Raw genomic sequence first — 15,453 nt, 5'->3', positions numbered from 1 at the left:
ACGATGCTGCCGATGCTGCTGCTGCTGCTGCTGATGATGCTGCTGATGATTCTGATGATGATGCTGATAATAATGATGATGCTGATAATAATAAGAACCAAAGAATAATAATGATGATGCTTATGACGCTGATGACTGGTGCTCGCAGGCAAGCAGCAGATGCTGCAGCAGAAGAAGATGATGCTGATGATAATGATGCTGCTGATGATGATAATGATGCTGCTGATGATGATCCTGATGATGCTGATACTGATGCTGATGATGCTGATGATACTGATGATGCTGCTGATGACGATGATGCTGATGATGACTGATGCTCGCAGGCAAGCAGCAGATGCTGCAGCAGAAGGACTACGAGTCGGTGTCGCTGGCGGAGCTCAAGGCTCTGCTGAAGAAGCACGAGGCGTTTGAGAGCGACCTGGCTGCTCACCAGGACCGCGTGGAGCAGATCGCAGCCATCGCCCAGGAGCTCAAGTAAGTCATGGGCATGCCCCGGTGATGCCGCCACCGCCACCGCCCCACCCCCTTGGGGATCGTTGCCACACGGACGGCCGGGTTTAGCCGCGTGCTCGCATCTCCTCTCACGGCCCTGAAGGTCGTGGGTTTCGGCAGGAAACGGTGCGCGTGTGTACGTGTGTACGTTGAACTTCTTTCGCACCGTACGTAGCCAACCGTGCTAATCGGAGGTGCGGGGAAAGGACGACAAACTAAACACAAAAAACTGTTCTAAAGAAATTGGTTTACGGTATTGTGACCTTTCCAGGGCAACTTTTTGGTAATGAATTTACGTCACAAAACCCTTAGAGGTAGAGCGAGCGGCTCCCAAATGGGAAGGTTACGAGTTAAAATCCCGGTTGGGAGGTTGATCCAGTTGCATCAGTGGGCAGACCGCTCTCTACCGGGGTCTCAAGACCATCGACTTGCAGACCAGCCTCTGATGGGGCCTCTCAACAATCGACACATGGGGCGTTTATACAATGGACTTGATAGACCAGTCTCTTGATAGGAACTTTAGTAAGAATGTTACGATTCTCCCCCAGTCGCGATTCAGTTTGCCGCCACCGATCACTGATTGTATGTATGTTGAACTTCTTTCGCACCGTACGTAGCCAACCATGCTATCCGGAGGCTCACGTTGAAGATGTGCGGATTGGGAGCCGATTGTAAATCGCGTCGTGCGTCGGCACAGTTATGCTGCGCCGCTCTGTGAGAGCTGAGTTGGGACTGACGGAGCTGTTTACCCCCCCCCCCAACCTTCTCGCGCCTCCACACCCCCTCCCCCCCGTGCAGTGACCTGAACTATCACGACGTGGCGAGCGTGAACAACAAGTGCAAGGAGATCTGCGACGAGTGGGACGACCTGGGCGAGTGGACTCAGACGCGCAAGGATTCTCTCGAGGCAAGGCTCGCTCACTCTCGCTGGCTCGCTCGCTCACTGCCTCAGCAGGACACCACACCAGGGCATGGCCACGTCTCAGAGTTGCTCGCGACGGATGTAGCTATGAGAAGCCGCAGCAGTATATGGCAGACGCTACCCAGACAGAGTTTCTCGACAATAGACTGACTTACCGGTCTCTGGTGAGGTCTTTAGTCTATAGACAAAGAGGTCTCTGGTGGGATCTCTAGACAGTAGACTGACCGGCCTATGATAGTCTTTAGACGATAGACAACAGATCAGATTGGTCATGATTAATAATTGCCACTGATTCGAGCCATGGCTGGCAATTAAATTCAGGTCATCAGATTCGTCATGTATTGTGTCACCGTTCCCCAGTTGTATGCACAAAGACAAAGATCACCTGCATAGGCCTCATCAGACTGCTAGGGCAAGTGCTGTTAACGAGCACCTTTTTCAGGCTGGAACGGCACACGAGGGGGGGTGGGTGGCCGGTATCAACACCTGACCAACCTTTATCTTGTATTGATGTTTTCACACCGCACCAGGTACTCATTTAAGTCTGAGGCTCAGGACCAGTTCAAATACGCCACTATTATTGGTCATGAGTGGGAATCACACTCTGGTCGTCAGGCATGTACGTATATATATTGTACTTATTTAGTACCGTATGTAGCCAACCGTGCTAATCGGAGGTGCGGGGGAAAGACGACAAACTAAACGCAAAAAGCAATGCTATAGAAGTGAACTTTCGATTTCGGCTCGTAGCACAGTGCGTGAACCACCTCGCTCCCAAAGCCACGCAAGGACAAAGGCACACACACACGCACGCTGTGAGTTTGCGGGACCCAGCAATCACACGGAATCTCCTCCTCCTGTGTGTGTTTCCAGAGGACGGAGAAGGTCCTGGAGACCATCGACCACCTGTACCTGGAGTTCGCCAAGCGCGCCGCGCCCTTCAACACCTGGATGGACGGCGCTGCGGAGGACCTGCAGGACATGTTCATCGTGCACACCATCGACGAGATCCAGGTGCCGTCGCGGCGCCGCGCCCACTTGTACAAGAATCAGAATATTTGTTTACGCTGGAGGAATCCAATGGGGCTATGAAGCTCTTTTTCACAGATGTCCGGTAGGCGCAGGGTCAGGACGTTACAATAACAACATCAACCCTCTCCCGATTTCGAGAGGTCTGCAAGTCGCCGGGCGTGGGTCCCCTTCACCGCCTGAATCTCGCAACGTGCGAGCGGTTCGGCGTTAATTTTATTTAAGAGAAGCATAGCGCCGTTTATTTTTAAAAGACTTTCTTTGTAATCTACTCGCCGCAGAGAACTGCGGCAACGTGACCGCGCTCTGCAATAGCTAGCGCCAAATTGTTGCCACAAGCCCAGAGCGAGATTGGAGATTTCGCACATCTCCATGACTCCACCAACCCTCGTTTCCAACATGCCGGATCACAGACGCGTGCGTCACCTTGGTGGAGGGCTTTGCCATCCCTCGGCTGGCTTCGGAGGTCAGAGTACACGCGCTGAGCTGGCAAGGCTGAGAACCTGGGTTTGAATCCAGGTTTTAGCCGCCCCGTGACTAAACCGGGTTCTCGAGTGTAGCGAGTTGATGGTCTCATGCCGATCGCGAATCGTGTTGGATTTGGTTCTGCACTTGATTTGGCAAAATGTAATCGCTTAAGAATTAAAATGTTGGTCTGACCGTCGGGTAATAAAACATGATTCCCGGTGGCACAGTGGGTAGGCAAGTGCTGCCCTCTATTGCGTGAACCACAAGTCACTCAAAGGGTTCCCAGAGGTAGCTCTATGATATCCACTTCTGTGGGCTGTCCTCTTCACACTGCTGTGCGAGAGTTCTGAATGAACACTTCGTTTCTCATGGCGTGAATCTTATGGCACGGGAGCAATCGGTTTAGCCGAGCGTGGCCTGTAATCCAGCACTGTGGAGGCAGCGAGGGTTGGTGGATCACCGCACAAATGTTGCCAAACTCCCTTCCGGTGGGCGTCGGGGTCCCATACCCTGGTTCGCCAGGTTAAGGCGGTCGAGCAAATGTGGGCTCCGTCCGTAGAGTGTTGCACCCTCACACTTGTGGGTTTTCTCTGGGCGTTCTGGTTTCCTCCCACATATAAAACACTCCTTAATTGGTTGAAAGCACCTTAACATAGATATTACATGATCTATAGAGGACCGCAGAGCTTGGACGATTGCTGATAGCACCGGCTCAGCACCTGGCTGCTGCCCTTCCCGCTTGTCTGTGGTTCCTCACCCCCTGATTAGTTTTCTCTGGGAACGAGCGAACCGTGTGCGCGGTGGTGGCACATTACACGTAAAAAATGTTTTTATTACATTAAAACATCGCCAATGTTTTTACTTTGTGCGTGTGTTGCCGGCTTTGAACAACGTGTGACAATTATAACTTACGAATGGCCATTGAATACGTGCACACGAGACATCCCAGCCCGTTTAGAGCCAAAAATTTAATTTAACCCGCAGTTGAGTACACGGTTGAATGAGCAGTGATTGTTACAGATAGCAGTTGGCACGTATAAATATTTTTGTTGAAATTATTATTAGCGAGGAAAAATAAAAAAGCACATTTATTTTCGTAACTTTTACCCGCCACGCGTGGTGCCGACAAGCGCCAGTGGTGCGCTCTGGGCGCAGTGACTAAGCACCACTCCGTGTGCATTGCAGGGGCTGATCACGGCTCACGAGCAGTTCAAGGAGACGCTGCCGGAAGCCGGGAAGGAGAAGGACTCCATCATGGGCGTCCAGAACGAGATCCAGCAGGTGGCCCAGACCCACAACATCAAGCTGAGCGGACAGAACCCCTACACCGTGGTCACCCCACACGACATCTCCAGCAAGTGGGACAGGGTAAGCGCGCGTGCACCACTCGTGTTGTTACCCTCCCCCCCCCACCCCTCCATGATCGGCACGACACGAATGGCGACAGCCCTGGGTTAGCACGGTTGGCTACGTTCTGTGCAAAAGTAGCTCACCCGTACGTACGTACGCACAAACGTCGTGCGCGATTTTATTTACTTTAAGCGTAAAACACCCAAGTGGAGTGCCGTGTTACACGTTCGGCAGCGGCGGCCACGACCGTCGCAAGCGCCCTCCAACGCTCGACGCTCACCCCCCCCCCCCCTCACCCCCGCGTGGCGTGCGCATGCAGATGAAGCAGCAGGTGCCGATACGCGACAACGCACTGCACGACGAGCTCATGAAGCAGCAGGCGAACGAGAAGCTGCGCAAGCAGTTCGCCACGTCCGCCAACACGGTGGGGCCCTGGATACAGACCAAGATGGAGGTAAGGGCAGAGTCAAGCAAGCTTGTCTGTGCATCGAAATCAGCTCGGGCCTCCTCAAAAATCACCGTGGATTGTTTGGCCACCCCCCACACTGAATCCCTCTGTCTCTCGATCTCAGTCAGCTCAAGCCTCCCATCAATCACATGGCTTGTGTGTTGACGACCTCCACTCTGAATCTCTCCCCTCTGCCACCTATGAAAACAGACGCTGCCCCAGTCCAGCTCACTTCTGTTCCCTGCTTCCTTCTCTCTATCCCCATTTTCCCAGCCCTCTCATCATCACCCTCTCATCCCTCGCACCTTCGATTATTAGCACGGTTGGCTACGCACGGTGCGAAATAAATTCAGCGTACATATAAACATACATCCCTTTCATCTTGGCCTGTTTATTCCTTCTCCCCTTTCCTCCTCTCCTTTTTGCCTGGCGGTTCATTCCTGCTGCTCATCTTGAACGGTGCCCTTCTTGTTGTCGCTCCTTTTCCTGTGGTGCGCCACGGGGTAATAATGCTCCCGTACGCTTACGCAGGAGGTAGGGACACTCCGAGTTGCGGGTAGTAGTGCCGTGGATAAAGAGGAGGTCTTTAGTAATGGGGCAGAGCACTCGTGTCCAGTGGCGCAGCCGGTCTTGTCTAGAGATGAAAATTCCACATTACCATTGCGGGCGACTCTCGGTGTGACAACCATTGGATTTTCTACAATGGTACTGTCCATAGCACGAGTCCTGGGAGGGATATAATCAATCGAGTTTGACCCCGAGCCGACCCAGGGTATTAACTCGCGCCTTTCTTGATTGCGAGATGTGCATTCTCACCCACAGCTCCCAATCGGCCATAATTTGAGCAATTGGCGTGGGAAAAAAAAACTATTTCTGAGCAATTGTGCCAAATGCATTGGTCCGCCTTGTGGCTTGGTTCGATTGCGTGTGTAGTTGCTGTAATTAATTGACATTTCACTAGTTATGGGGTGATGTTGATAGGGTTAGGCTATTCTACAAAAACAATGCTGCATATTCTTACTTGTGACATTGTCTGCAAGGGACGAGATGCATCCTTTGGCACAACGCAGGACGTGAATTCTTTGGCCTCAGTCCACTTGCAGTGGTAATTGGTGGCGTTGCAACTCGCCCGCCCGTGCGGTTATAATTTCCCAGTGGCTTGGGAAGAAACGAAAGACTGCATTTAAAGGTGATGAGGGCTTCAAAATTTCAAACCATTTTCTGCCCTGCAATTTTCACACGGGGGCATTTAACGTTTTGTAAGCGTGGGTTCATTTTGAGTTTCTCTTTCATCACTTTAAGCAATCCAAGCTGAAGTGTGTCCATACACACGAAGAATGTGTGGTGATTACACACACAGTGAATTAGACCACGTCGCCCCCTATCCTGGGATCCTTCCACAAGCTCCCAACCCAACCTTAAGCCAACGACAAGATCGTCCTCACTATCTTTGAGATACTCCATTATTTACTTTCCCCTGCCTTCCTTATCCCGCCCAATCTTACCCTTCTCCCCTCTACACACGCTCTCACATCTCCCCTCTCATCTCACTCTAATGCCCTCCACATGTCCTCGCCTTCAGTAATCCGCAACCCCCGATTAAACACGGTTGGCTACGTGCGGTACGAAAGAAGTTCTACATATATAATCAAGTCATTTCAAAACCCCTCTATCAAACTCTGGGTAAGTGGAAAGTTACTCATTCTCGGCTACCATCGTAGTCTGGAATGCCCTTCCCCCAGCCATCCTTTCTGCTAACTCCCTGCCCCTGTTCATGTCCAGGCTCAAGACCTTCCTCTTGTCCTCTGCCTATGGCTTGCCTTCTCCAAAGTGTTGTAATCGAACACCTTACTTTAAATAATGCGTGTATAATAATAATGATAGGTTTTACACTTTCTGGAAATAAAACAGGTGTTAAGATGTTCAAACACCAAATAGAAACCCTTTGCAAGGAATCATGGGACCAAAATAAAAGGTGCCATGAAACATGTGTATCCCCTCCCTATTTTAGGTGGTTCCATTGAAGGCATGTGCCCCGTGTCTGGGTAAAAATGCAGAGTGAATTATATTGCATTGCGCGCGTGGGCTGGCAATTTTTGATTTCTTGAATCAAATCTACCCACGGTGTAGCAAGGCCGTAATTATAATATATATGCTCAAAATGTCCCCCCCAATGTATTACTATAAAATAGATTTCTGTTTATATGATTGTGGTTATGGTTGTACTTTATTAATCCTTAATCCCTGCCATTACATACAATGAAACAAGAAAAGGTCAAAAAGAAAAAAACAGAGCAATGTAATACAATACACTATTAGACATTATTGTAAAAAAGAAATAAAAAGTACATCCTATGTGTTAGTGACTTTTTTATATTTTAGGCAGGAAATTTCGTTTTCAAATTTGGATTTTTTTTCTGGGGGGGGGGGCAGACCCCCTGGAAGATTTGGTCCCCCCCAATGTTGACTCCATGGCTACGGCCTTGCGGTCTAGTACAGTGCTCAGTTGCTGAAGCAAGATCTGCATTCCATTGCTGGTTTACATAAGAATTAGCCACGGGCCATCGCCTGTCGAGATTCTCACGTGGCCGGGAATCGCAAGCTGTGGCACGTTTAATCGCAGTCCCGCCACGAGGCACACGGTACTCCTGGAAGAGAAATGCGCGCTTGCTTGACGCTACGAGAATGAACAGAATCGAGCGTCAGGTTACACGTTTGCGGTGCATTTGACCACACTTCTGCTCGACTATCCGAACGCCACTGGCTCCCTGTCAACTATCGTTGTACGTTTAAATGTTTCACTCGAGTCTTTTGATCTCTCCACGGTCTTGCTCCAGCTTATCTTGCTTTAATCGTCTGTCCTATTCCGTCCTCTATGCTCCCAGTCTCGACTGTCCCTCTCTTCCTCACCCTGCGCCCAGTCTCTACTGTCCCTCTCTTCCTCACCCTGCGCCCAGTCTCTACTGTCCCTCTCTTCCTCACCCTGCGCCCAGTCTCTACTGTCCCTCTCTTCCTCACCCTGCGCCGAGTCTCGACTGTCCCTCTCTTCCTCACCCTGCGCCCAGTCTCTACTGTCCCTCTCTTCCTCACCCTGCGCCCAGTCTCGACTGTCCCTCTTGTCCTCACCCTGCGCCCAGTCTCGACTGTCCCTCTCTTCCTCACCCTGCGCCCAGTCTCGACTGTTCCTCTTGTCCTCACCCTGCGCCCAGTCTCGACTGTCCCTCTCTTCCTCACCCTGCGCCCAGTCTCGACTGTCCCTCTTGTCCTCACCCTGCGCCCAGTCTCGACTGTCCCTCTCTTCCTCACCCTGCGCCCAGTCTCTACTGTCCCTCTCTTCCTCACCCTGCGCCCAGTCTCGACTGTCCCTCTCTTCCTCACCCTGCGCCCAGTCTCTACTGTCCCTCTCTTCCTCACCCTGCGCCCAGTCTCGACTGTCCCTCTCTTCCTCACCCTGCGCCCAGTCTCGACTGTCCCTCTTGTCCTCACCCTGCGCCCAGTCTCGACTGTCCCTCTCTTCCTCACCCTGCGCCCAGTCTCGACTGTCCCTCTCTTCCTCACCCTGCGCCCAGTCTCGACTGTCCCTCTCTTCCTCACCCTGCGCCCAGTCTCGACTGTCCCTCTCTTCCTCACCCTGCGCCCAGTCTCTACTGTCCCTCTCTTCCTCACCCTGCGCCCAGTCTCGACTGTCCCTCTCTTCCTCACCCTGCGCCCAGTCTCTACTGTCCCTCTCTTCCTCACCCTGCGCCCAGTCTCGCTCTCTTTCCTTTGCTCTTCTTGCTCCCACTCGCTGGAACCAACTCCGACTGCACATGAAAAAATAATCTTCACTAACCTGCTTTTGTTCCTCCCTTAAAACAACCCTCATCTCTTCTCCCCTGCCTATCCTGCTACTCCTACTCCCTGCCCCCCCCCGTCCCCCAGCTACAACCAGGGCTACCCCTATCACTACCCCAACCCCTGCCCCTAACACTACCCCTACCCCAATCACTAACCCTATCACCACCCCAACCCCTATCACAACCTCGATCACTACCCTAACCCCTATCACTACCCCAACTCCTTAACATCTCCTGCCTGTCTCATAACTGTCACCATTACGACACAACCACTTTTAATTACCCCACACTTTATCTCAACCACTATCATCTTATGTATAATTTTACAATTGCTGTAAAGCGCATCGGAGTAAGGCGCTGTGTACATCTACACAAGATAAGATAATGCAGTGGCTCCCCCGTGTGTTTGTAACTGACTTGCATAGTATTGTTACGCACGAAAACAATTATAAAAGATGCACTTGAAAAACAAATATTAGCGGTGACTTCCTAGTCATACGAGCATGGGGCACAAACATTTTCAGAGCGATGTGGTGGGTAAGTGGCAGTCGGAATATACTCGATGGTCCATCAGGCGTAGTGAAGATAGGGCCAATAATAATAGTCGCTCAGATGACTGACTGACATTTATGCAAAAAAAGTAGAAATACAAACATACTCTTTGGTCCTTTCTGTAAAGTCACGTGACTTTTTTTTTATTTTCTACCTACGTGACTTTACCGAAAGAACCAAAGAGTATGGATTCCTACAAATACAAGTTAACAAGAGCTATTTGTTGGGAGCTTCTTGAGATAGTGATTTAAATTCCGTTCCTGAAGAAGCTCCCGAGGAGCGGGGGTGGAACGTCTGGAACAATATCCCTCTGCACATTCGCAGCATCACCTCAATCGCCTCCTTCAAGAGAGACTTAAAAACTCACCTCTACAATGATGCTTCTGAGCGACTCTGAGCTTGGCTCCACGCCTCTGAGTTGCGGCCACTACGTCTGCAAATTTGCGCGCGTTACAAATTGAACTATTATTATTATTATTAACGTCGGACATCGTACCGAACCACGCTCGGCGCAACCCGGCGGCAACGACGGATAGCTACTCCGAAGCACAACCGCTAAACGTGCGGCGCGGCAAACGACGTCGTGAGCACCGCGTCGGAACGCTCTGACGGCGCGCGCGTGCTCCCTCCGCATTCCTCGCGCAGGAGATCGGACACATCTCCATCGAGATGCACGGCACGCTGGAGGACCAGCTGAACCAGCTGAGGAAGTACGAGCAGAACATCATCAACTACAAGCCCAACATCGACAAGCTGGAGAGTGAGCACCAGCTCATCCAGGAGGCGCTCATCTTCGACAACAAGCACACCAACTACACCATGGAGGTGAGGACCGCTCGCTCGCTCACCACGCACACCACATACACCACGCTCACCACGTGAACTACATACATCACGCTCACCACGCACACCACATACACCACGCTCACCACGTGAACTACATACATCACGCTCACCACGCACCCGCGTACATCACGCTTACCACGCCAACTACACCGTGGAGGCAAGCACATCACGCTCACCACACACATTACATACTCCACAAGTGCATCGCACATGCCCACGCCTACAGCGTACACTGTCCACCGCGTTTACATTTAAGAATGTATTCCTCCTTGTGGGTTTCCTTTGGCTAATTTGCATTGCATGTCACATTTGTTTTGTCTCATGTGTATGGTATTGTTTGTTCCGTTACGCTTTACAGAAGCGTTGCGGATATAACTTGTAAAAAAAAGGAAAATTCACTCGTGTACACATGACTCGATGCACGCATCACACGCTGAGCTGGATTGGCTTCCATTTGCCAAAGGAATAAATTATAAGCTCCCACTCATTACACAAAGTGGTTTATACAAATGAACCACAATACCTTGCTGATCTCGTCCAGGAGCATTAACCATCGCGCAAACTCCGGTCATCCTCGCAGCAGTGGATTTTGGCTCGCCATTGAACAAAGACGGTCACCGCATCGCCCGCTTTCAGATGCGCTTCTGCGGCCATCTGGAAAGTTCTTCCTTCCAATATTAGGAAGCCACTGGAGCTATGCACTTAAATCGAGATTGAAAACTAATTTCTTTGGAACTGCATTTTGTGTTTAGTTGTCCTTCCCCTGCACATATGGCGCGAAAAAAGTTCAATATAAATACAGGCGAATCCGCGAATCGCTACGCGTGTAGACTCGGGCAGAGCGAGTGTTCTTGGTGTGAGCTGCGGGAAACTTTTTCTTCTCTGTGTGCAGCACATCCGCGTGGGCTGGGAGCAGCTGCTCACCACCATCGCGCGCACCATCAACGAGGTGGAGAACCAGATCCTGACTCGTGACACCAAGGGCATCAGCCAGGAACAGATGCACGAGTTCCGCGGATCATTCAACCACTTCGACAAGGTACCTGCGCGTGAGCCTGGCGCTCTCGCCGCAGTCGCGTGGACGCGCCGAGACAAGCGGTCGTTTTTCTTTGCTACGATGCACACGCCAGGCACGAGCGAGTGGCATTCCTCCACGCCTGGGCATTTTAGTCTGGAGCGTATCGGTCAGCGCGCTGCGCTACGAACCCCTTCAGACACGAGTTCGATTCCCGCTCACGGCCAACACCAGTAACGATTTTCGGAACCAATCCTGGGTCGCCCCTAGGTCGACTCGGCCTCGATTGAGTGCCTAGTGTGATGTGTAAATATCTCCACGAGGGAGGCAAAGGCGGCCGGGAGTGGCGCTGGCCACCTACCTCCTCGTGTGCCTTCAGTAGGTGCTCGCTAAAAGCACTTGCCCCAACAGTCTGTCAGAGGTTGCACGGGTGATCTTTGTCTTTGTTAGTCCTATATTGGCTATGCACGGTGCGAAAGAAGTTTTAACAAACATGCATATTCACTCGTGCTTTGGTGGTTAAGTGCAAATCCGTGTGTCTCTGTTTTCCCAGGACCACTCTGGCCTTCTGGCTGCCGAGGAGTTCAAGGCCTGCCTCATCAGCCTTGGCTACGACGTCGGCAACGACCAGCAGGTGGGCCCGGTGGTACATGCGGGAGTGGTGTCTCGCACGGCGCTGACGATCGCTGTCACATTAAGCGTTCGACTCGCAGTCGGCGGATTGCAAGTTGGCAAAAATCTGGTTGGGATGCGCGCGGAGGGGACACTTGTTAGTGTGAAGCGTTGACGAGTTTAAGGATGTCACGCGAGACCCCCCCCCCCCCCCCCCACTTTCCCCTTCTTCCCTTCCCCTGCAAATGTGCCGCTCCCGATCCTTCCCCCCCTACGGTGGTAGGACAGTGAGCCCAAGTGTCCTCCAGTCGCTCCCGAACTTGAGGGCGTGTCGCTCCGGGTTCGTTTGCGTGCTCGTGAGCTGCTCTTTAATGTTTGCGTTGCGCATATTGGGTTCTTGAATAAATAAAATAAGAACAAGGGGGCAGGGGTGGGGGGGGGAATTATGAACAGAGTGGGTGGGTGGGTGGAGGGAGGGAATGGCTCCTCGGCTCAAATAGTTGAGAGTGCTCAAAGTCCCCAAAACCCCGATGGCATCCGAGTTCAGGGTTTCCCACCTTCATGTCGCTGGAGGGTTTTAGAGACTTCGCAGGATCCACCAGCCACACATTTATTGGAGTGCTGCCTTGAGGTGTGCTTATCATCATCATTGGCATCATCATCATCGTCATCACCTAACGAGCAAGCATCTCTTCCCGTGCCTTTGCTCACTGTTCTTCTATTTTCCGTACGAGTTCATATAGAAGGAGCGTTTTACTGATTGCTTGCCAAGTGTCGCTATGCAATTGCTATTGACAAATTATGTTTACTTTGAAAAATACACACACCGTGTACTGTTGTCACGGCAAACGTGAGAAATATTTATTTTATTGTGTTTTTTTTTCCGTGAGATTAAGAATCCTGCTAATAGCTACAGTTTACCCATTTACCCTCGGCTTGTGTTGCTTTGAAGGACGTTCAGGCAGCGCGGCAAAGATGTGGACTCCTCCTAGTTTCTCCTCTCACAAGTGTGGCTTATTCTCCTGGTTCTTCCGGTTTCCTCCCACTTGCAAACACTCGGTTTGCGTGCTGCACGAACCCAGCAACCCGAGTTTCGATTCCCGCGCACGGCCATCAACACCAGTGATGATTATCTGAACCGGCCCTGGGCCTCGCCTAGGTCTACTCGGCCTCAAATAAGTACCTAGCGCGGTGTGTAAACATCGCCACTCGGGTGTGGTGTTGGCCACCCACCCCCTCGTTTGCTGTGCCAGCCTTCATAGGTACTTGCTAACAGCACTTGCCCCAACAATATTTTGAGGCTACACGGGGGATCTTTGTCTTTTGTGCATTTGTGTATCACATCACACGTTGGTGTTACTCACTGGGGGGACCTCCGCTGTGCTTGACGTCTGTAGGGTGAGGCCGAGTTTGCTCGCATCATGAACATCGTGGACCCCAACAACTCCGGCTACGTCACCTTCCAGTCGTTCATCGACTACATGACCCGAGAAACGACCGACACGGATACGGCCGACCAGGTCATCGCTTCCTTCAAGATCCTGGCAGGAGACAAGGTCAGTGTTATTATGGTTGTGATGTGCGCAATTCCCAAGGAGCGATCGTATGTCCCAAAACGTTTTTCAAAATGAAAATCTCTTGTTGCTTATTCTTAACTGGTTAATAAATGTGTTAAACTGCAGCCCTCCTGGACTTACGATTCAGCTTCTCGTTCTTACCAATTTTTTTCAACGATGAGCAGATTAACTGAATATTTTATTCTTGCACGTGGCAATATGTTCAGGAGCTAAATGGCAGGTCTGCTAGCCACGGTGAGATGGCTTCAGGAGATACATGGCCACAATCATTCGTGAAATGTGCGCGTCGGCCTGTTGGTGTTTTGATGTGATAGATGGTTACCCCAGTCTCTTCGAGGAATGTCAAATCCAAGAGACCCGGATGCTCTCCGCGTGCGGTATGTAACCCTCCCTCCCCCATGGCAGACCTTCATCACGGCGGAGGAGCTGCGGCGTGAGCTGCCCCCCGAGCAGGCCGAGTACTGCATCGCGCGCATGGCGCCGTACCGCGGGGCTGACGGCGTCCCGGGCGCCCTCGACTACATGTCCTTCTCGACGGCGCTCTACGGGGAGAGCGACCTCTAGGCACACACACACACACACAGACACGTGCACGCGCGCACAGAGATACACGCGGGCTCACGCGCGCTTGCCTACGGTTCGCCGGCATTCGCACACGCATTTGCACGCATTTGCACGCATACACGCACACACGCATGGCATCGACAGCCGCCATTTGCCGCTAAGTGATGGTGAGGTCACCTCACCGCTTGTGCTGCCAGGTTGGGTGCACTTTGAGGTCGGGTGAAGTGTCGAAAGCCCGCTGGGAGGAAGGTCATGGGATGGACCCAGGCATTATGGGTCATCGCATAACACACTACATACAAACGTATGAACTCGCGCGTATTTTCTGGCACACACACACATCCACCTGCGCAAATGCACGGACACACTTACCGCACGCAAGCACAAAGACAAATATTCCCGCCGGTTAGCCTTGTTGACTGTAGGGCTAAGTGCTATTATTGAGCACCTATTATGAAAGGCCCGCATAAATGCATGGACGCATACAAATGCATGGACATGATTTATTCTCAGTCGAGAGCAATACACATTTAGTGCCTGCGCATTTGCAAATCTTTAGCTGATGTAATTGAAAAAGAAAAAAAACAATCCAAGCACCTTTTCAAGCACACTGATGGAAGTCACAGGTTTAATATATTCCTAAACCATAGCCAAATGCCAGCCTTCCTAAATTTTATTTATCACCACTTGAACACCTGCTCGCAGATTGTTGTATTCTCATGATGTATCTTTATCGAAATGCTAACGGTGCATGTATTGTGTAGTAATCTATACGATTTGGCTTGTGACTGACACCAGTTATTGTAAATTTATATTTGGGACAACGACATCTTGAGCAAATTTACGTGTAGTTTTTCGTCATAATACTACCGATCATATTAGCAAATGTTTGGAACGGATTTAGTCCTGATTCGGAGTGCTTCTAAGAGACTTAAGGCAGTTCATTGGCCGCTTGACGGGCTTGGGCTCAGACAGGAGTGGTTGCTGGGGTGGGGGTGACATTAACCAAATTAAAACGGGGCATTAGCTGTGCTCGTGGTTTTGTATTTTTTTTCTTCTACTATGCAATGAATTTGAACACTATATATTCAGCTTCACAATGGATTATTCACAATAAACAAAAGTGTGTGCTTGCAGTAAAAATGGGGGGGGGGGGGGGGACACATTGAAATCGAACCGCTGTTTTGTGTGTAGAACACCGTTTTTATGCCAATTATTTTCTTGCTTTACTTTCATACACGATGTACATAGGTGGTGGGACTGACGCACACCGTTTTGGGAGCTCAACTGCTGGTGTCAAGCGTTACCGACGCATTCTTTAGATGTTTTCTTTTCAGCTGCTCCACAGTGCTCTTACCTGGTCACGCTCTAAGTGGTTGTTCCACCCAAACCCTAATCGATGGTAATTTTGTTATTTGCAGTCAATACAATCAACTGTAAAATATTGAGCAGTTTTATTTCTTTTAAATAGATTTTTTTTTTTATCATGGTGACATTGCATGTGGTAAAAAGATGTTGCACTCCTGTAATTTCTGATTCTTTATTGTCTTTTTTGAGCTTATTGGGCAACAATTTACTGTAATTGTACTTGCATATCCACAATTAAGAGCATGTGATAGAATCTGACGTATTTTTGTTTGAGTCGTTAAAAAAAGATTTCTACATGCAATTGCTATCCATAACAATCATGCTCCTTAAACCGTGTATTCAACTGTGGGTTAAATATAATTTTTGGATCAAAA

At 50.6% G+C, this 15,453-nt stretch overlaps 1 protein-coding gene across 1 annotated transcript in view; it reads left to right on the top strand.

The window, feature by feature from the left end:
* Positions 1–15,453, top strand: part of LOC133342256 (alpha-actinin-1-like) — an 80,233-nt gene extending 64,780 nt beyond the window's left edge. Inside the window, exons 12-21 of the mRNA XM_061551296.1 lie at positions 324–474; positions 1,291–1,399; positions 2,288–2,428; positions 4,097–4,279; positions 4,581–4,715; positions 9,743–9,922; positions 10,836–10,982; positions 11,512–11,592; positions 12,968–13,126; positions 13,553–15,453. Of these exons, the coding sequence (XP_061407280.1) occupies positions 324–474; positions 1,291–1,399; positions 2,288–2,428; positions 4,097–4,279; positions 4,581–4,715; positions 9,743–9,922; positions 10,836–10,982; positions 11,512–11,592; positions 12,968–13,126; positions 13,553–13,711 (1,445 nt within the window). The 3' untranslated portion in view covers positions 13,712–15,453. The remainder of the gene's footprint in view (positions 1–323; positions 475–1,290; positions 1,400–2,287; positions 2,429–4,096; positions 4,280–4,580; positions 4,716–9,742; positions 9,923–10,835; positions 10,983–11,511; positions 11,593–12,967; positions 13,127–13,552) is intronic.

The sequence above is a fragment of the Lethenteron reissneri genome, chromosome 14 (genome assembly GCF_015708825.2).
Source record: "Lethenteron reissneri isolate LAM-NWPU_2019-01 chromosome 14, ASM1570882v1, whole genome shotgun sequence".
Taxonomy (NCBI): domain Eukaryota; kingdom Metazoa; phylum Chordata; class Hyperoartia; order Petromyzontiformes; family Petromyzontidae; genus Lethenteron; species Lethenteron reissneri.
Note: the sequence above shows the minus strand (reverse complement) of the source record. Positions and strands in the feature narration are given on the sequence as shown.